At 47.7% G+C, this 21,021-nt stretch overlaps 1 protein-coding gene across 2 annotated transcripts in view; it reads right to left on the bottom strand.

Moving 5' to 3' along the window:
* The window catches only part of LOC146181276 (uncharacterized), a 40,370-nt gene that overhangs the window by 6,607 nt on the left and 12,742 nt on the right, over positions 1-21,021 (bottom strand). Inside the window, exons 3-11 of one of the 2 annotated variants that reach the window (XM_084576330.1) lie at positions 18,048-19,296; positions 15,562-15,709; positions 9,714-9,900; positions 6,933-7,026; positions 6,177-6,332; positions 5,451-5,560; positions 4,412-4,594; positions 2,593-2,830; positions 344-1,068 (exon numbers count right to left, since the gene is read on the bottom strand). In XM_084576330.1, coding sequence (XP_084432456.1) covers positions 888-1,068; positions 2,593-2,830; positions 4,412-4,594; positions 5,451-5,560; positions 6,177-6,332; positions 6,933-7,026; positions 9,714-9,900; positions 15,562-15,709; positions 18,048-19,296 — 2,546 coding nt within the window. In that variant the 3' untranslated portion in view covers positions 344-887. Of the gene's footprint in view, positions 1-343; positions 1,069-2,592; positions 2,831-4,411; positions 4,595-5,450; positions 5,561-6,176; positions 6,333-6,932; positions 7,027-9,713; positions 9,901-15,561; positions 15,710-18,047; positions 19,297-21,021 lie in introns of those variants that run through there. The other variant, XM_084576329.1, reaches the window with a different exon arrangement.

The raw sequence follows: 21,021 nt of genomic DNA, 5'->3' as shown, positions 1-21,021 counted from the left end.
AGCATCTGTGCACGATGGTGCTGACCAAAAGGATAGCAATAGCCCTCGAGGCGAAATAGCAGATTTGTCAGGATTGCCAGTAGCGTTTCAAGGCTAAGCCTCACAAAAAGATATGAGCATTTGCACTCTACAATTTTAACAATAAAGATTAGGGCTGCCGCTCAAGGGAGCACAGATTGCTGGTTTTTTTAAGCATGCTGAAGCTACCGTAAAAACTAGTGTACAATGTGTGTGTGTGTGTGTGTGTGTGCGTGCATGCGTGAAATTTTCAAGGTGCGAAATGGTAAAAAAAAAAATAGTTTTATCCACACATAACACGAGTGACGAAAGCTTAAAGAAGGCATTTATTCGAATCGCAGCTCGCACTTCACTTCAATCACTTTCATCTTCAGCAGCGCTTCTTCAGACATTTCTTTGTCCGACAAATCGTCCCAAAGGTACACACACAAGACCTTCTGGAATGGCCAACCACGCGTCAATGATCCATTTGCACAGCATGGCTGGCGATGCCCGCTTCAGCTGCCCGGTTGGCATCACTGCAGGCTCCCCTCAGCTCATCCACTCTGCATAGCACCGCTTGACTGCCTCCTTAAAGGGATTGTTTACACAAATATCAAGCGGCTGTAGCTTTGAGGTCATCCTACCCGGAATCACGAGATCAGCGCTGCAGTTGCAAAGCAGCATCTTCACCGATTCGGTCAAATGGCAACGAAACGCATCGAGCACAAAGATGGACGGCAGAGACAACAGTTCACAAGGTCACCTACACCGCACGAACGTTACCTAGTCCAAGACTAGATCCTCATTCATCCACCCTTTCTCATGACATCTCATGACGAGATTTCTCGGCAGCTCTTGACCTTTCGGCATTTTCTTCCTGTTGAAGATTACGCGAAGTGGGAGCTTGCGGCCATCAGCCGTGCAAAATAACATAACTGTAACTCGAGTCTTCTCGTTGCCAAAGGACCGGGTGCAACCTTTTCGTGCATGGTGAGGGACGATGGGACATCCAGGTAAACCGGCATCTGATCGGCATTGCCTATTTGGCCTAACAGAAAGTTCTTTGACCTGCACAAAGAAATCATGTGTCACTGAAAACTCACAAGCAGCTCTTCGAAAGCTGCAGGCAGCTTCTGTGAAATCGAGGTCTGCTGGCGTAGTGAGGTCCACGGCACATGTAGCAATGGATCCACTGCTTGCTCGCTTTGAGGGCAGAGCACAGTATCCCTTTTTCTTTTGCGAGCTCCCTAGCTTTTGCCTGCGTAAGCTCCATGCTCACAGCTAGACGCGCGGCTCGTTGCCGTATGAACTCTGTCAGGCCAAGTTAAATTTCTGGAACGTGCATTCTTCAGGCCGCGAAAGCTTCGTCGCATTCCGCTGCATGCTAAAAGGCCTTTCTGAAGTCGCCATGCATGAATGCTTCCCTCGACGACACCAAACTGCCCCCCCCCCCCCCCCCCCGGCCACAGTGTTGCCGATGTTCTCCGCAGTTAAAATCACCTTTCGCTTGAAAGTAGCCGAGTACTGGTTTCGAGACCCTGAAATCTTGCTCCCCCCCAAAAAAAACATCTACTTCACGAAGCGTGGCTTTGGCTTACATGCGAGCACGCACGCTATGAACAGGCACACAGCACACTGAACTGATCAACAAAGAAACCACGTTTTGTCAACTGTAACAAAGCCAAGCCATAGCCACATCGCAATGACGAAACCAAAACTTCGAGCAAATTCGAAAATTTTTGTTCGGATCCACAAATAGTACGAGGAGGAAATTTAGGACGCTAATCATGGGAAAAAACCTTGTATTTTATGTGATGTTAGGAAGATAGTGAGAGACCGGAAAGCGTGGCGTGACATGGTCCATAGGGTCACGAAGAGTCGGATAAGACTGAACGACTGAACTGAACTGAACTGATTATATGCGGATTTTTATGGTATTTTATGGTCATTTATGCATCCTGTTACAAAGTATTTAGCGATATTTACAATGATTCGTGTTGCTCGACGCAATTCACTCATTGCTGGTAAGTAGGCAAGCCTACATGCATGGAAAAATATGTGGGCACATTCTTTTGCTTTTCACCTTCTTTGCCAGTCCAGATATAATGATAATCAGTTATAACGATCGAATTTTCCAGTTTTCTCAAGATCGTTATAAGTGGAATGCACTGTACCACCCAGGGGATGCTCGTGATTTTTCGTTCAGAATACTGGATGCCAACAATGCCAACAACAATAATGCTGACACCGGAATTTCTGAGGAATGGGGCCTTCAATGTTCATGTTAAAAGCGTGCGGTAGAGGAAGAAAAAAAAATTGCCATCTCCTTAGCCACATTTTAGAGCATTCTATATGCCCAGCATCTTCATGGCAGCCTCTTTCAAAAGAATCACACACTACAGGCTTTCTCATACCGCAGACCCGTCCCAAGAGCCCCACTGTGAGGCAAGCCAATCTGGCTGGGAAGTAGTTCATATTGTGGGCTAGTGTGAAACAGACAAAGGAGCAAGAAATAATAAGACGGCACAGGCACTTCCAATTTGCGCAATGCAGTGTACTATGGGCTAGGAAGCATCTGCACATCGCACCCACCTGTCCTGGCGCATACCGGTGCCGCTGTTGGTGACCTCGGGGCGCTCGTCGCCCACACACCAGTTGATGGAGTAGGGCTTGGTCTTCTCTGTGTCGCGGGGCGGATTGTGGCCGCTCACACAGCCCAAGGTTGGATGGTGTAGGGCGTAGCGTGTGGGCAGCAGGGTGTCCAAACCGGGCTCTCCCTCCAACCGGCAGCACACCGCCCGAGACAGGTGCCCGTGGTGATACAGATTACCTGCACGGCATTACATGATTCTCACACTGCTTGACTTGGCCCCTCCCATTGCACATGCAAGGTGCAGAGCTGGTTTAACTGAATGCTGCTCCACAAAGGTGCATTCAGATATTAGCAAGGTATCGAAACTACAAGCTGCCTACACTATGCTGCTACCAATTAGAACAAAGTAGACTTGCACACCTCATGCATAAATGCACAGATTCATAATCTCGGCTTTCCATGTATGGCATACCACCAATATAGTCAAATCACGATATAACGAATCCTACGGGACCGCAAAAAGTTGTTCGTTATTTCAAAATATTGTTGTAATGAAAAATCTGCGATTATAAGCCAGTGGTCAAACCTCGGTACGAAATTGAAGTACTTTGGCAGTAGGCGCGTGTGTAGACAAGCAAACTCGAATAAAAATGTTGCACTAACTCCAAAGCTGACTTATTTGAAGAAATAAATTATTTTCTTCTACCGCGCGCAGCAAAGATGACCACGCATTACATTACACCCCTATAGCACATACACCTTCCGCTTTGCGTAACACCTCACCGTATGCGTGATTGCACTCAGCAATGAAAGTATGGACTTTGTCAATGTGCAAAAAAAAACTTAAAAAAAAAAAAAAAACATCAGTTTGATATGTCCTCATCTTCGGTGTTCCCTTAAGTTCTAAATTTTGTCTCGGTCTTTCAATATGATCGTGGCGGTCGATGGGGCAATGATAGCTGTCTACAGAGGCCGATCCATTTTTTCCCTGCGTCGATTTCTTGCAGTAAAAGCTCAGTTCCTATCTTCTTGGCACTTCGCTGGCTGCAATCATGCACAAACTTTGGAAAAAGATAATCTGCGAAAAAAAAAAAAAAGAATACTGTCCCGCACGTGCGAATGGCACGAACGACTGATCGGTGAACAAGACACAACACAAGAAGAAAAAAAGGCAGGCGGCTAGGCCTGCTAACTGCTGCGTAATAAACCACAGCTTTGTGGCGACGTTAGAAGCTGACACTAGATATGGTGATGATGATAGCTACAGCCCATGGACCATAAACACAGAAACGGGGGTTTCTGTTTCACGCAAGAGTTGTGAGCTGCGGCGCTGTTAATTTTAGCCGAATTCTTAATACTGATTTTCCTAGATTATAGAAAAAAAAAAAAATGCGTACGTTATTCTGAAATATATGCTGTATTGAAATTCGCAATTCTAAAATAGTTTTACACTGAAAACATGAAAATATGAAATATTTTGAATATGAAAAAATTGTTGGTGGTCGTATTAACAAGATTTAACTGTAGTTAAATCCTTTTGCACGCTATTTGTGTTTATTAAACACTACAAGTGAGCCTTCTACAATAATGAAATGCCCAATGTTGGTGTGAGATGCAATGATGTCTGTAAGTGGGATTTCGCTCCATATATACTGTACACTGGCTCTGTGGAGCACTTAAAACAGCTCTCTCACTGCAGCCTATAGCATTACACACATTGCACAGCGTGAATGAACAAAGCTGCAGGCACGGAAGGAAAGCCATCCATGACTAGTGCTGTTTACACGACCACAACGGTACAGCAAGAGAGACACGTACCCAGGGTGATGGAGCTCAGATAGACAGGCTGCAGAAAGTGGCTGAGCAGAGCCCCTTGCAGACCGAGAACGTTCCAGCGAGCAATCTTATCGCTGCAGGACATGGTGCGCAGTCGTTCACCTTGCAGGATGGCATCCCAGGTCTGGTAGTCTGTAGTCAGGTCCACGGGGACCGTGCCTTCGCCTGGAACGCAAGGGCAGCCATCATCCCCTCTGCACCTATTTCCCACCGTTTCGCGCAATGGCAAAACAGTTTCCTCCCCGTACAATTAGAATTTTACTTCCTCCCGTAGCCAACACACTGCTAGCAACGACGAACCACCTGAATAAAGTGACACAAAAACCGTTTCCATATCTTAGACATTAAAAGGGCATGGCCCAGCGCAACCCTGATAGTGATTGATGCTAATGAGCATACCGCCAGAACTGAGAGTTTCTGTGGTTCACTTACTTCCGAACACATTTTTTGTGAGCACAACTGAGAGGCAAACTAAATCGAATGGTCATCAATAAAAAAAAAAAAAAAAAACTAGAAGACAGTGACTGATCACTGGCTCAGTTTGCATCAATTAAAAGAGAGAACAAAGCGATCAGTGTAACTGGTAAGCAGGGAAGGTAGTTACAAAGCCTAGCTGCAATAATGTCCCGGTCAATACCAAAAGAAGCCAAAGACAATCGTCACTAACAACGAGAGACCCTACAAGTCATCGCCTAGTTACCAGAAGTTCTGTTCGTATCGGTTCAGCAACAGGACGATGAGCAGAATTACTGGCCCAGTTCACATCAATACACTGACTGTGGCATACAAAAACAAGCAAAGCACTGTTGCGAAGTTCCACGTTCTCAAGGTAGAAGTTTCCTTCATCACGCCGAGTGCACCGAATGACATTTCTTTTGCACTTCTTTCCCGGAGTGAGTATCAGTTACTCTTTTGCTAGACATTTTCACCGACTGTGGCTACAGATGAGCCAAGTTCTCCCTTGAGGTAAAAGGAGCATGGACGACTTCCACACCACCGGTGAAGCAATAGGGGGCCTCACCTGCTTCCAGCTTAGTTCGCAGGAGCCCCTGGCAGCTCTTGGTGAAGAGTGGGTGATGCTGTTCGCTGTTCTGATCCTGTGTCTTGTTCTTGTCATCTGGCTTCGTCGTGCTGAAAACAAGTGGCCGAGGAAAAAAAAAAACGATGGTCATGAGCACAACTAGGGTGTCAGCCTCTTCTTCCGACACGGTAATCCCAACTATAGACATTTCCGTCGCACTAAACGAGTCAGGCTGTTAATAAGCAAATTCCTTTTCTTTTCTTCATTCACCTGGTGTTAACGTCTGGCATATGCGCAAATCAAGAAAACCTACGAAATACTATTCCACTGCTTTCGAAATGGTGCAACACTACGCACTGGGCAGGACTTCTGCCTTCAGAATCATTGAAACTGAACAGCTTTACAACTGCCAAGTTTTAGGCAGAAAGAGGAAAACGAAAGGTGGGGCACTGACCAGGAGGAAGCACTGGGGGAAGGGAGAGGGGATGTAAAAAAAAAAGGAGAAAATAGAGTATGAACTTAGTAGAACCTTATTCTACGCCTTGAAGAATGTACACTGCTCATATGGGCAAAACGAACCAGGCTCAATAAAGGCACCAAATTATGCAACCCTAGGCTTGAACCTGGCACAAAAAAAAAAAAAAAAAAAAAAGACACTAGACAGCACCACACTGAGTGGACAGAGGCCGCCAAGAGAAAACAAAAATGGGGAAGTGGGTAACGCACTGGGCAAAGAGGGCCCCGTCGCCGCAGGGCGCAGTGGAAATGTACAGATGGAACGACACATCCGGCTTGATCCGGATGCGCTGGCCGTCTTCAGTGGGCTCCAAGATGGCATGCTCCTGCCCCGGCCCGTAGCTCTTCAGCTGCTGGTATAGAAACCTGCACCACACGACAGCCGAAGGTTGGAGCTCCATGATGGGCGCGCTAACACAGCAAAAGACCATGCCGCCACCGCGTGACAAGAGCTCTAGTGGTAGCTACATCTGTGTCCTTTCATGTCGATTTCATGCACAGTGAGCACAGCAATCCATTCGCGCTTTGCGATTTAACAGCGAATACAGAAAAGCAGCAGCTTCTATTTAACCACTAATCTTAACGCAGGCACTGGTATGGTGTGCTTGAGTTCATCGTCGCACGGCAAGCAGCTGACTTTGCTGCCCAAAAAGACAATTACGCCCTCAGGCACAATAGACGCACTCAAGAAAACGAGCGAGAGTTGTCAAAAACTCGTTTGCGTCATTTAGAATCTCTACCACAAACTACAGCATGGCAGCCGCGAACAGTTTTTTCACGAAACTACTCGTATTTTTCCGGACACTGACCCATTTGTAGGGTAAAAAAAAAAAGCTGCTTAATAATCGAAGAACTGCTGACAGTAACACGCGTAACCATACCTCAAGTCATGCGAGCAGGAAACTCTTCTGAAACGCTACAATTGAAAGGACAGAAATGCAGGAAAATGCAGCCAAGTTGGCTCACCTGAGGAAGCTCCTCCTTGTTATTACTTCTGCATGGGAATCGTTCACAACGGTTCCGTCCTGGCTCAGCTGTTCGCCAGTGATGCATCGACTTCCTGCATTGCCAAGCATCAGAAGTAGAGAAGAAACCAGTTAGCGCACAGGGACAACCTAATCGCGGACAAGGGCAAGAATGGTACTATGAAAGCCATTATTACATGCTTGCTGGTGTCACCTGTTGTATGGCAATGTTAAACGCATAACCACAGTCGGTAGGCAGCTAGCCATTCAACCAATTGGACACCACATATCTGGTTTCACAAACTTTTCATACTGAACAATTTAGAATCACAATTACGGCCCTCCATACACCCCCCCACCCCCCCCCCCCCTCAAAAGTAAAATGTAAACTCCAAAGATTTAGCGTTTGAAAACAAAGTTTGAACATGAAAACATTTTTTTTCTTCCGTTTCCTATGACACTCGTATCAATGAGATATGCACTACATACAGACCCAGACCTGTAACTGAGAAATTTGAAAGTTAAAACACACACACACACACGCGCGCGCGCGCGCACGCGCGCGCACGCACGCACACACACACACACACACACACACACACACACACACACACACACACACACACACACACACACACACACACACACACACACACACACACACAGCTGCTCGCAACACGTAGCAAACATCGTCTACTCACACACTACAAATTTCAGATCGAGTCAAGCGTCAATAGGTGCCAAACAGTGTGCGACAATTAGCATGTCAAGCCAAGACCACACTGGCTAAAACCTAGAAATTTAAAAAAATATTTGTCATAAGAGTACCCTCAATTAAGCGTTCTAAAACTTTCTTCCACCGAAGTTTCCCAAAGAAGTTTCCACATATTAGCTACACCTCAATCAGCTATCGGGACGCACGTCAGTTTCACCTTCTGACAAAGCAATGATGTCGTGAAAACTTGATAAAATTAGGCCATGTCGCACTGCATAAACACCATGGCGACATCAACAGAACATGTTTGTGACAAGGAATGGACCCCTTGCAAAAATCGTTAAGTAGGCTTTCCCACGCTGCTCCTTTCCCCAAACATGGCGTCACTGGCCGCCAGAAAAACGGCGATATAGACCTGAAATCGCATGTTGCTTCTACACAGATGCATGTAGTGGTAATAGAGCAATTATGCGAATATGTTCCGATGCATAAATGATATGAATTATGGCCATAATATAATGTTTCAATACATTGCTGTTCCTCCATTAGAGGGGAATGCAGCATAGAGGTGAAGCTGACTTAACATTTATGAAAGGGGTCTATTTCCCGACTGCTGGTGTACAAGCTACCGACACGTGTCGGGAAACAACGGCACGTTTCTGAACAGTTTGTGCCGACAGGTGAGACAGCATTTTCAACATGAAGCGAGCACCAAGGCTGAATCCCATGTACGCGAAAACTCACGCGAACGCGACAGTGACACGCGTTGCGCGAAGCCTTCGTGCGAACAGAAATGCAAGTGTCGCTTGGCTGGTTGCTCAGATCTGCCGAAATAGAAAATTTCGCTCGTTCGCCCGAAAGTAAGCGTACGTCACTGCCGCTCATTTTGCACGCTTTCTTTATTTTGCTGTGTTGCATTGTGATTGTGCACTACCGCGTAAATTTTTCAGTTTGTACGAACAATGGTGAACAGGCAAGGATTCAAAGAACGTCTGATCGCAACCGAAACAAAAGAAACAAGAGGTCACGTGACACACTCGCACAGACTACAAGTGCAAGTTAACACACATTCAATATGGTTTGTTGTAAATACATTTTACTTTTCCATTTTGTCATAAAATCGTTACTATTGTTGCATTTGGCAGTAGTTTTGCGGTGTACTAAGCCACTATATGCCAGCCACACAACCTACGCAGAGCGTCGCCGCCGTTTCGCTCGGTTCACGCTGTCGCGTGCCTGCATCTTCCCCAGTAGGCGACGGAGCGAACCATGATCGCTTTCGCCGCGCCGCCTTGTCGCGTCGCTCACTTTTTCGCTCACATGTGATTACCGCTTCATGCAGGTGCGCTGAGTTGACCAACTGTTTCCGCAGAGTGCGAAGGACTACAGCTGCAATGTGGCCCTCCAGACCACATCAAATGTGCACAGACATATTTGAGAAATGAACCGAAAGGTGCGTACAAACAACAGCCCCCCATTCATCCTTTCTGCACACGCCAATCATAGTTTCTTAGGTGAAGCATCAGCATGCACCAGCATTATTACAATCCCACTTTACAAGTATCCTTCTACTTATGTCTTGATGCCAAAAAAAATGCAAAAGGTGGCTAAGAAGGAAAGGATACCCAATTGAATTTTACCAGAAAATGTTGTGCCCATGACCATGGAGCACAAACTGCTTTTAAAGTGTGCACATACACGGTTATTGCAGCAACCATCCTGTCTTCATCTCTTTTTTAAAGCGTCATATTTTGCTTTAATTGAGGCGTGCAGGTATGTTCGACCAACCAGCCCTTCAACATTATCTTTCTTGTTTCAGGTCACTAAGCAAGGCTCAGCAGTGGTCGATTAAGACGCTCAGGTAAGAACTGTGAGTTGGGCAAAGCAATGTGGATTCAGAGAATTTGGGAAAACAGAGCCAACAAGATGGCAATAGTGGGCATTCCTTTCGTCCTTGTTTTCATTCTGCTGGTGCAATTTCCCAAAAAGCGGACAAGATGCCTGCAACGTGACGGGAGGCCGGTTGTCGACCAGATGTCGGAGGAAGTGATAAGAAACAGGACCCACCGGTGCCAAAGCAGACTACGGTGCCCCTGTCGGTTGGTCCAGTCTTCATGACGAGGGCGGCGAGCACCTTGCGGCCGCCCACGTACTCGGGCACCTCCAGCACCTTCTGGCTGAACTCGCGGTGGCTCAGGGCAGCAATAATATCAAACATGGGAATGCTTTCATCCTGACTGCTCAGGATGTCCGTCTGCACCGGGGAGAAGAGAAGGGGGAGAGAAAACGGTCAGACAGGAACAGCATCATCATCATCATCAGCCAGGCTAATATATACCCCCTGCAAGGCGAAGGCCTCAATTAATCCGGTCCTGTGATAGCTGCATCCACTTGACCACTGCGAACTTCCCGCCCATCTCTGCCACGCCTGCTACCCTTCCTTCCCTGGTATCCAATTTGCTACCCCTAGAGACCATCGGTTATCCTCTCTACACACTACATACCCTGCCCAAGCCCATTTCTTCTTCTTGATTTCCACTAGAAAGTCATTAACTCTAGTATAGCTCTATGCAATTTCTCAACAAAATCGCTAAAATTCTAAACTCTGAAGCCGCCTGGGCGCTGCAGAGCGCACAAAAAAATCCACGACTCTTAAGCCCAGGGGCCCGGTCACTAAAGACGATTAAAACAGAACTATTTTCGTCAGCCCTTCTCATTAGGCTAATGAAAAGGAACAGCATGCATCACCACAAATGCCTGCGTTATACATCCTGGCACCACTCAATCGATCGAGCAGCGCTTCTCACTTAGGTTCCCCCGCTCATCTTCATGCAGCACAAAGCCCCAATTAAGCATACCTAGCCAATCCTAGCCTTACATGGGACATACAGTATGGAAAGTGTAAAATGCAGCCTGCCTTGAATTTCTCTCTCCTGAGTGACAACAGTGAGGATGAATGGGAAGTAATACAAAATAATAAAAAGCAAGTAGTATCACATATTCTTACAAAGCTCACAGAACTGTGACAAGTTAGAATGATATGCAGTACCACCTTAGCACATAAAAGGAGAAAAATTAATGACTGTTCTCGGGGAAGCTTAAATTTCCAACCCTTGTATAAAAAAGGCTTCACCACAGAGTTTACTTTTCTGCACTGTGCCAGTGTCACTCAGTGAAAACCGGTGCACTAAAGGAACATTGAATTCTGAAGAAAAAAAATTGGGGGGACGCTCATGCTGCGCCTTAAGAATAGACGCGAAGTGCCTTATTACAGTGCGTTTTCATTCCGTGAATGCTTACGTATATACATGTTTTTGTAAAGTTGGTTTTTGGGGAAGAGAAGGTGCAGTATTGGACTTCTCAGTGGACACCTACACTTGTCAAAAAGTGCGCATGTTGTCAGTTCGAATCCCCGTCTCAAACTAGCATCCAAATTGACTATAGAAGACTGACGTGCTTAATTGGAAGCAGAGTGGTACGACACTGCTCTGAACGCTACACAAAGTATGGCTGAATTGCAATATTAACAAGAAAGCGTGCATATATTTTCTCCAACACAGTTTTCTTCAGTTTGGGTTATGGGAACGGCCATGGCAACGGCTTTTAGGCCAAACGAGCTGCATACGCTGCGCCATCTCATAATATTGGTATTTTATCTTGAAACTTTTGAACTCAAAGATTTCCATATTGCAGTTTGCTTTGCGACATAAGCCCTGCATACATGAACGCGACATATATAGTTGGGTCGAGTATGAAGAATCTGAGATGTAAGGGGCTCTAGCAACACGGAATGAGCCACTCTGCCCAGTATATACCCCAGGGTAATTTAGAAAAGTAAGATAAGAGCTCACACGAATAAAATTTATTCCACCAGTCCATGCACTGATACACAAACTGTGCAGTTGGTACGTAATACATTTCAATTCGCCGGCTATGCTAGTTTGTGGAAAACCAGTTTCCTTCCCCTTTGCCGCGACCGACCACCACCACCCCAACGAGCTTCATGGCAACGCCGGCTGGGAGAGGAGGTAAATACCTCCCCTTGGGGGAAGGAGACCAGCGATGGGTGCGCCACCAAGACATCTACGCGGGTTCCCGCGAGAAGACGACAGGAGAGAGCTTCTGGATCCAGCCAGCAGCGAGAGCGGTCGCTTCCCGCCGCCTCTCCCGGCAAATGCCGGGGGATAGCGGGCACAGAGTACGCAGCGCACACGGGAGGACCCGTGGTGCACGACCGCTTATCTTCTGGTTCCCAACGGCGAAGCGACCGGTAAATACCGCAAGCTCTCGCCGCCTCCCGCGGCAAATGCCCTGGTATGGCTTTGTCCGAAGAATGCGGCGCGCACGGGAGATCCCGGCCGCCATATTCACGGCGCGTGCAAATGTCCGCCGCCGAAGTCGCACCCCCCTTCCCCAGCCGGTGAGACAAAAGTCCTTCTTACGTAGCCTTGCCCTTCCAAGGAAATCCTTGTTGATGTATAGCTAGCCGGCATGCTCTGTATTATTTTCAAGTGCAATAAATAGCATTCGAGTATTAACTATGTGTCGTCCCCGTCCTTTGTCCCCCTCCGCGGGTCGCTAGCGAGGACGCTGCACCTGCGGAGTAGGAGCGGGGCGGAAGACCGTCCCCCTCATATCGCCCACAAGTTCAAACATTTATTGCACAGGAATACGCCTGCATAGAATAAATCTGTTTCAATTTACCCAGCGGCTTATGATTTTGTGCAGAATGCCCACTTACGACGCTCGACTCCTTAGCAACATCACAAAGTCTAGTACAATGATTGTCCTGGATGTCGTCTGCAGTGCACATGTTGGCGTGTGCATTGCATACCTGTCTCGGTAGTAAACAGCCCACCACATCAAACATCATAGCAGGTTTATCCGATTTGCATTGAGAACCATAAGCCTGAACAAGCTGGAGGTAATTTCCTAATGGTGAGGTGCCCTTTAAGACGTGAAAACCTGACAATGCTATGGTACTTGCACACTCCACCCAGTCTTGTATCTGACGTTAATTGCAAGGCCGTGACAGTATATGCAGTATCAACGAATGTGCAGTTAAGCTTTATTATATTACTTTTATTACATTCAGCAGGTTTCCTCTTACTGTCCAGATCCACAGGTGGCAAGGGAACTTCCACGCAGTCTTCATTTGACAAGCCATCGTTGTCACTTTAATCTGAGTCAGAATTCGTCAGCAATTGTGCATTTTTTTCGCATGTCAAACCTCAGACGCATGTAGCACGCTGCCTCGCCACGGCTGCACTGCCGTCGATGAGGAAGCGATGCGGTGTTGGCGACGACGGTGATGTGGATGGAGAAATACCCGCTCCATATGTTGCTTCAAATTTACCCTGACAGTTTTGTGTGTTTATGTAGCTTCTCCACAGATGACGCAACATGCTCGCATCATTTTTACATGAGTAGTAATGCGAGTGGCAGGGAGAGAGTTACGAAGCAACAAGGGTATGCTTGGGGTTGGCAGGGGGAGATGTACGTGTGGGGTCTCCCAAGACATCTCGAGAATGTCTTGACACCTTCTTTCAGCCTTGCGTCACACCAACTTTTTTGTAAATGCAGTAGGAGCAGTAAAGCATTTGCCACTTCCCATTTGCAAATCCTGCCATATAGTATACCTCCTGCCTGCCACTGCATCTGCAAGCACTGCGTTCTGAACTCCTGGATTCTTTTGTCACCACATTACTCCCTGTTCATCTACATCATACGAGAAAGCCCTCATTAGAGGTGTATCCACACTTACGAGTTGCACCCCCCCCCCCCCCCCCCAATTCCATGAGGATGATGAAGAATGTGGGAAACTGACATAGGCACAGCTCCAAGTGGAACCCTCATATGTTCCTACTTGTGCCTTTGAAATTAGATAAAACTAAACAAGGTGCAGGTATGAGACCACTGCCTAGTTAAAACAAATTAAGCATTTATTCCCCTTCAGAATCACTCTCCTCTCACACATTCAACTGCTGCACCTACTGATGATACATGCTCAGTGAACCAACTCAAAAGAATAATGTCCATACCAATCTGCCACTCTACAGTGCAATTGCCCATTGCTGTGCAGGTGACGAGTCGATGTACTCAGTGTTCGCAACTAGCAACATCAGCTGTGACAACGCACGGACGCTGACGAACATGGCGGAAGTGATTAGGCAATCAGTGCTTGCAGGTCTGTAATTGCCGCTGGCAACTGCGGATAGCACTGCCTGCTAGCTGCTCTCTCAGCCTTCCCCACTCGTTGGTGCATGATGCTCAGCTAGCCATGTGCCTACTCAGTGCCCGCGAGTGCGAAAGGCATGGATACGTGTATGCGATCAGTGCTCATGGGTACCCGTGGCACTCCTAGCAACGGTAGCCCTGGTGATGTGCAGACAATGTTCAGTTCACAGATGTATACTCTGCGGCTTACGATGGAGGGAGATCCGGTTAAAATCCAGGCAGTGCTAAGTTTGCGGATAAGTACGGTGCAGCTGGCGGTGGCTACCCAAGCAATGCGCAGGCATTGGAAACATGCGTACGGCAATCGCTATTTGCAGGTGCATATGCGAAGCTGGTGATCGATCCATGTTTGTAGATGTCTATGTTGGACCCAGGCAGATAACTTCACTAACAGAAATGCAGAAATACATCAAAATAATAAAATATTAAAATTTATGTTCATACTGTTTGCACCACTGACTCCCTGTACCTAAATCAGCATGACGTCGAGAAACTGGGGCCGTTTTCATTTAAAACATAAAGCGAAACTCCCACATTTGACGACAACAGGGTGCAATAGGATGCAGGCGTGCAAAGGCAAGCAGAACAAAGCAACCAGCCAGAGTTATGCTGGGTGGAGGCCACAATGTTTCCAGGCAATGCAACATGGCTGAGATAAACTCACAGCAAGGCACAAGTTAAAAGTGAAAGGGAAACACCCGGTGGCCCCGTCATCTAGGCTGAAAGATCACCACAGATAGTCAACATTAAGAAGTGCAACGATTCAATACACCCCACCGGGCCTGCAATTATTTCAAGTAGGTAAGGGAAATGTTATGAACACAGTATACTCAGCAAGTTTATGGACAGGTCGAAACAAGAGGGAATGCAACTCAGGCAATGACAGAGGGACCAAATAGTCTGCGAAGAAGCCAAGATCTGAAGGCGACCCTATCAAGCTTCGAAGAGAAATGGGATAATGCAACAAATTGGGCCGATTGGTAACAAATACTTCTAGAAACTGGTTACATTTTTAAAGGACAAAAGACCATAAGCTACTGGACAACACAATCCAGGGCAGAACACATTGAAAAATAGTTATCGTGAGCTCGAAATTCCAACCACATTAAGACCAGGATGGGGAAGGAAATGGGAAGTAAATAGTAGAAACAATGCAATGCTCATTCAGCACGACATCCTTGCTCCCGTCATAACAGCTGCATAGCCACAAGACAACAACTTCTTTATTTTTTTCTTTTACAGGCCTCATTAGCTAACGGCTGCGCCGTATTCAACTCGACAGCGCAACACCTCATGTGATAAACATTTAACCGCATAGCACCTATGTTTGTCAAGCTGACAATTTTTTCATTTCAGCACAATAAGCATTTCCAGAGCCTAACATGAATGGATCGCTGACCATGCTCTTCACTGTAAAGTGCTACTGTTTTAACTTGCAACATTTTGTCTCCTCTACAAAACGTAGAACAGAATATGCCACTGAAAGCAAGAAGCAGAAGGAGAAACTACCAAACAAAACAACCACTGCTGTGGAATAGAACCGTTTTAAAAAGACCCAGAAAATGGCGCCGCAGAACTCGACCGGTGAAAGCCAGTTAGGAGCCCAGAACCATGCAAGGTGCAGAGAGAACAGGGACGGACGTGCAAGGGAACAAGAGAGAGAGAGACTGGGGATCACCTCTGGGGAGGGGACGTCGGAAGCGAGGGCGCCGCTCGCCACCAGCTTGCGGAAGGCGAGTTCGGCTGCCTGGTGCTTGGCCTCCTTCTTGGTCTTGTCCCAGGCTTCGGCCACAGGTTTCTTGTCCAGAAATGCAACTGCTTTGAACCTGCCAAAAGTCACGCACGGGGCTCACGACGCGGACTGACGGACATGTGTGAGGAATTGCCACCGGCACTGAACGCTGTGTGCCGGCACAAAGGCACAGTTGGGCCCAACCTAATAAAGAAAAGTCTCACAAGACAAAGCACAAAGGCTGCTTGTAATTACTCGCACAATCAGAGGCAGGTGAAAAGCTCCTCGCTCTGACCCGACGATGCTCACAAAAAAACAAAATGACAGCGGTGCACCTCTGCGTAACAAGCAGAGCTAGTCAGTATTTGAAGCAGCAGCCGCACACAGTTTCACCACGGTTTACAGGCATGGCATTCGAAGACGGAAAAGGCATGCTCCAATGTGCGTGGCAAGAGTCCGTCAAGAGCAGACTAAAGACTGCAACATAATTTTGGGAACACACTGAGAACCTCGAAAAGATAGGAAAGTCAAAGCAAGCTTCCAATTCAAAAAAAACAAAAAGTCTTAGAAAATCGTGCAGCACACTGACATTGCAGTGCTGCTTTTTGTAACGACCTGCCATATTATCGATACTGGCTGTGCTGTTGTATTTTGACCCATATTCCATGGTTCCTGCACAGAATGTTAGCACCTGATATCGCTTGCATAAATGTAGCCATAACAACAATCTAACGCACGAAGAGCAGCTGTAGCAAAACCTGACAGGATATGCACAACACAAGCGAAATGAGCTCTCCCACAATTATAGGGGCACTGCCGTGTTGTTTATTTAATATTGTCCAGGCTGGCTACGTCAGTATGCATGGCTGTGGATAGCACTGCTGCTAGCAACACTTCCCATAATGCCCAATAATCTCGTACACAAAGTCACTTACGTACTGACCAATGCATCACTTAGAGAAAATTTTTTTTAAATTCTCTTCGCTCGGCTGCTCGCCGGTCGGCTCATATTTTGCACACAAGATGTATCCAGCTGTCATTTTTGTTTCACACTATTATGTCTGGAGGGCAGGGAATACCTCCTTTATTCGTTCAGAATTAGTCTTTAAACATACATTGGATGAGGCAACGTCGGACCAAAACCACGAACTTTCACAGCAGTGGTACCGATGCCGCCATCACGTGCCCGCCAGAGGAACAAACATTCCACTGTGGAGGCTGCTGTGATGTAAAACACATTCCTCCAATGGCCACAAAATGGTCAAACCAGTATAATTGCTTTCTAAAGTTTGCTATTTTGGTTTGCCACCATAGCAGACATTGAGGTTTGCATAATTGATTCCGACTAAATCAGGCCATAGTACAGAACAAAAACAGAGCACTGAATAACACCTCTGCACAATGCAGGAGCCCGCACAAAAGTGAGTTAGCCGAGGTACTTTTTGAAGCGAAAGCTTCACTACGTCAGCTTTTCAAGCCGTCAGCGTCGCGGAGGTTTTCACCTTCAGGTGACCTTGACAGATACTGCACCTTTCCTTTCTTATAAACTAATTTACAATTGAATCTAGATGTTCACTACACTAGGTAGAGCTACTTTTCGCGTGGCACTAAATTTGAATCTCAAGTGACCTTAACCTAATTGCGGGGTCCACGATTCCATGGTAGCCACCTGAAGTATACTGCGCCTTCCATTCCCCAAAACCTAAGTACCAAAGTAGTCGGGCTCGATCTTGACTGCCGGCGAATGAGTTTTGGTGGAGGCGAAACGAAGAGACGTCCGTGCGCTGTGTGATGTCAGTGCATGTTAAAGATCCCCAGGTGGTCGAAATTACTCCCCAGCCCTACACTACCAGCACCTCTTTCTCTCTTTCCACTTTCGCTCCCACCTCTCTCCCATCCCTTAGGGCATGGTTCAGGTGTTCACAGAACAAGCTCCTTTCCTTTCCTGTGAACCAATTATAAGTATTATGAAAAAACCGCAGCTCTATCACTAGGTTCAAGCCATGCTTAAACTCCCCCCCCCCCCCCCCCCCCCCGTTTTTTCTATTTTTTCTCTGCAAGATGCAACAGTGAGTGTATCCCCTGCCCGGTACTCACGGTATCTGGCTATCACCTGTGCCACCCAAGCTCAAATTCCTACTTTTAGGCTACTTCCTACTTTAGGCTCTACCAAGCTAGATGTCCACATGTCATGTGCATGTGCATGTGCATAAAGCGTGGACATAAATGACAATTCAGCACAAGCACAACATAAATAGTAACTAGCCTATGCATCCAACCTGCGTCCAAACCTCTCGTATGAAAACTTTCCAGCAATGCGACAATGCCCGCTTCTAAAAGCTTCCACTCCGGTTCGATACTTTGTGAAACATCAGGCTGACAACCTCTTATCAACAAAGATGTAGAAAAGAAAAGAAAAGAAAAAAACTCACCTTGGGTTGTGGGGTGGGCCATCCGTAGCCACAATGTCAATCTTGGCCTCAACATGCTGCATCTGGCCAAATTCGTGGAAAGCGCTCACGGGGTTCTTTGTGAGGGACGCGTAGCTCGGGAACTTTGAAATGCTCTGCGGTCCTGGTGGATTGGAGGGTGGCGCTGGGGCTGGGGCAGGAGCCTCTTCCCGCACAGGGCCATTGCTGCTGCTGCTGCTGCTGACGTCCCCGACACTGTTGGTCTGCTGCTGTTGCTGCTGCTGCTGCTGCTGCTGCTGCTGAGCATAGCTAACCTCTAGCGACTGTGACACCACCGACTGGGTGATCTTGAGGTTGGCCGCCGCAGCTGCAACAGAGGAAGGCGGGGCCTGTGGAACAACACCCCCGTTGGCTGCAACCGCCATTCCGGCGGCTGCTGCTGCGGCCTGCTGCTGCATCATCATCTGGGCAAAGGTGTTGCTCAGTCGCAGCAACTCGTGCGGAGGAAGGGGTTGCCTCGCCGGCTTGGGAGGTCCCTTAGGCCCGCCCCGCGATCCCACCCCGTTGGGCCCAGCGGCGTTCTCGTCATCAGCGCCGCCGAAGTCCGGCGGAGCAGCTGCATCGCGGGGTGGTGCCTGCTTACTGGCGGCGGCAGCCGCAGCAGCGGCTGCAAAGAGGTTGTTCCGCTCCAGGTCACCGTAGCTGCCCGGCACGAGGGTCCAGGCGGGCGGGGTATCCCACACCTTGGTGAGGACGCCCCGGTCCTGGAGTCGGTAAAGGATGGGGTTCACCTCGCGCTTGTGCTTCAGTCCCAGGGCCTTCACCATGTCCTTGGTGTACACGGGCGTGCCAATGGTGCGCAGGTGCGAAATGACCAGCGCCGTCAGGTCCGTCTGCAAGATGTTGTTGGAGGCCGCCGCCGCGGGCGGAGCCGCGGGCTGCGGCACCGCCAGGGCGGCCGCGTTGGCCGCCGTCGTGGCGGCAACGCTGTTGGGGGCCACCGGCAACAGGGAGTTGGCGACCGGGACGAGCGAGTTGTTGGGCACAGGCGCGACCAGGGCAGAGCCCAGAGGCGGCTGGGGCTGCTGCGGCGACTGCTGCTGCGGTGGAAGAGGGCCGCCGCCCAGCTGCGGAGGAGGGGCCAGGGACGGTGCCGCGAACCTGCCACCTCCACGGGTGACCACCAGGTTGGGAGGTAGGTTGGGAGGAGGCGAGCTCTCGGGCAGCCGCACCGGCCCCTGCTGCTGCTCTTCCTCGTTAGCCAGCGCATCTGCATGGGAGCAGCCTACTTTAAGGTGCGTGCATACATCCATGTGCATGAGGTGCATGCAATGAAACAGGCGACAAATGAAGCACCAAATATGCAGTCTAGAATCCTGACCGCATAGCCTATCTCTACTGCAGTGCAAAAAAAGCCCCTCTCATAGCCCAAAGATTAACTCTTCCTGTGACAGCTGTGACCACACGTTATCCCTGCGAACTACTGAATTTTATCTGCCCATCTGACTCTTTACCACCACCTGCCACACTTTCTCTTTTAAAATATACTCTGTTGCATATGGGATGAAATGCATAAATTTCTTCTCGTTTCATTACATGCCTGCCTATGCCTACTTCTCAATTTCGACTACAATGCCAATAACTCACATTTGTTCCCTCACCCACTCGGCTGTCTTCCTGCCTTTTAACGTTACTTCTACTCTTTCCTCACTACAGCTCGATGTATTGTCTTCAATTTAAGCCCAACTGCTTTCAGTAGCCTCCAGGTTCCTGACCATTAGGCGAGTACAGGCAAGATACAAGTGTTACATACTTTCGTTTCAAAAGAGTTTAATGAACTACAAGTAAACTTTAGGAAATTTTGTCTTGGTATAGATGAAACTCTGACGTGCCACTTCAGCAAACTGTGTTGCGAAATACGCAGCGATTTCTGCAGGTAATTCTTTGCCCAATTAAAGCCTCAATTTACATGCATCCCAGTGCTGAACACCAGCCAGTGAGTCCAATGATTGCATGCTAGCAATAGCGGTAAACTGACACCTAACCTAGCTCTTTACTGACTACACAGTATGCAGTAGACAGTAATTAGAAATCTTTAGCATACCCAGAGTCCCCCAATGCTTCTTGTCACAAAACTTCCACAGGAGTTCCATACAGGGTGAGTGCTGGCATCAAGACAAGACTACCATTTGCAAGAGTGCATCGACCAGCTGCAGAACTCGAGCACCACCGTTACATTCCAGGCAGTATGGATATAACTTCAATTTGCTTGTTACCTGGCGTTACAATGCGCTCCAGGACGCGGACAGCGATAATGATGTACGAATGCCTCATGGTGAGCAGGTAGTATTGCAGTAAACCTCATGTTCCAGGGCACACTTAAAAGCCATTACGCGAGGTGCAACGCAGTTTCCTGCCCTAAACTCGGCTCTCTTGCAGTGTGCAGGAACACCACCGAAATCTTTGCTATTCAGCACTTGTTTAAAAAAGCAAATGGCTCATGATCCTCAAACTACTCTAAAGGCAAGGCTATACTAGGCCGATCTCGATTGGCAGGACCACTAAAAAAGGCATTTTCTGTGTTTAGAAATGGAAGCAGGCTCCGGCATTTTGGAGCAGGTCAGGGAGCAGTAATAATGCCTATTTGGAGCCTGTTTCTAGCTTCAAACGCCTTCAATAATTGATGTTTCGTATTCCTGACATGCAAAGTCCCCAGTTTGATTCCAATGCTTTTCCAACTATGTGCACACCTCCGACAGGACGACAGATGGCAAACAAAACAAACCGACTTTGGCAACAATGCAGAACAAACTTGCAACAAACGGAATGCTTGCTTGTGCGCTTAATAACTGAACGCCAAATTTGATCACAAGCTTTTGACTATTTTGACTCTATAGTGGAGTCTACCACTTCAATGCATTCTAGTTCGGAATTCACATCAATAGCATTCATTTCTGTTCTGTACTGTGCGGTATACCCTTTGTAATCATTAGCC

The sequence above is a fragment of the Amblyomma maculatum genome, chromosome 8, assembly GCF_055883805.1.
Source record: "Amblyomma maculatum isolate TAMU_Amacu chromosome 8, ASM5588380v1, whole genome shotgun sequence".
NCBI lineage: Eukaryota > Metazoa > Arthropoda > Arachnida > Ixodida > Ixodidae > Amblyomma > Amblyomma maculatum.
The sequence above is the reverse complement of the archived record's forward strand: the minus strand, read 5'-3'. Positions and strand labels throughout refer to the sequence as shown.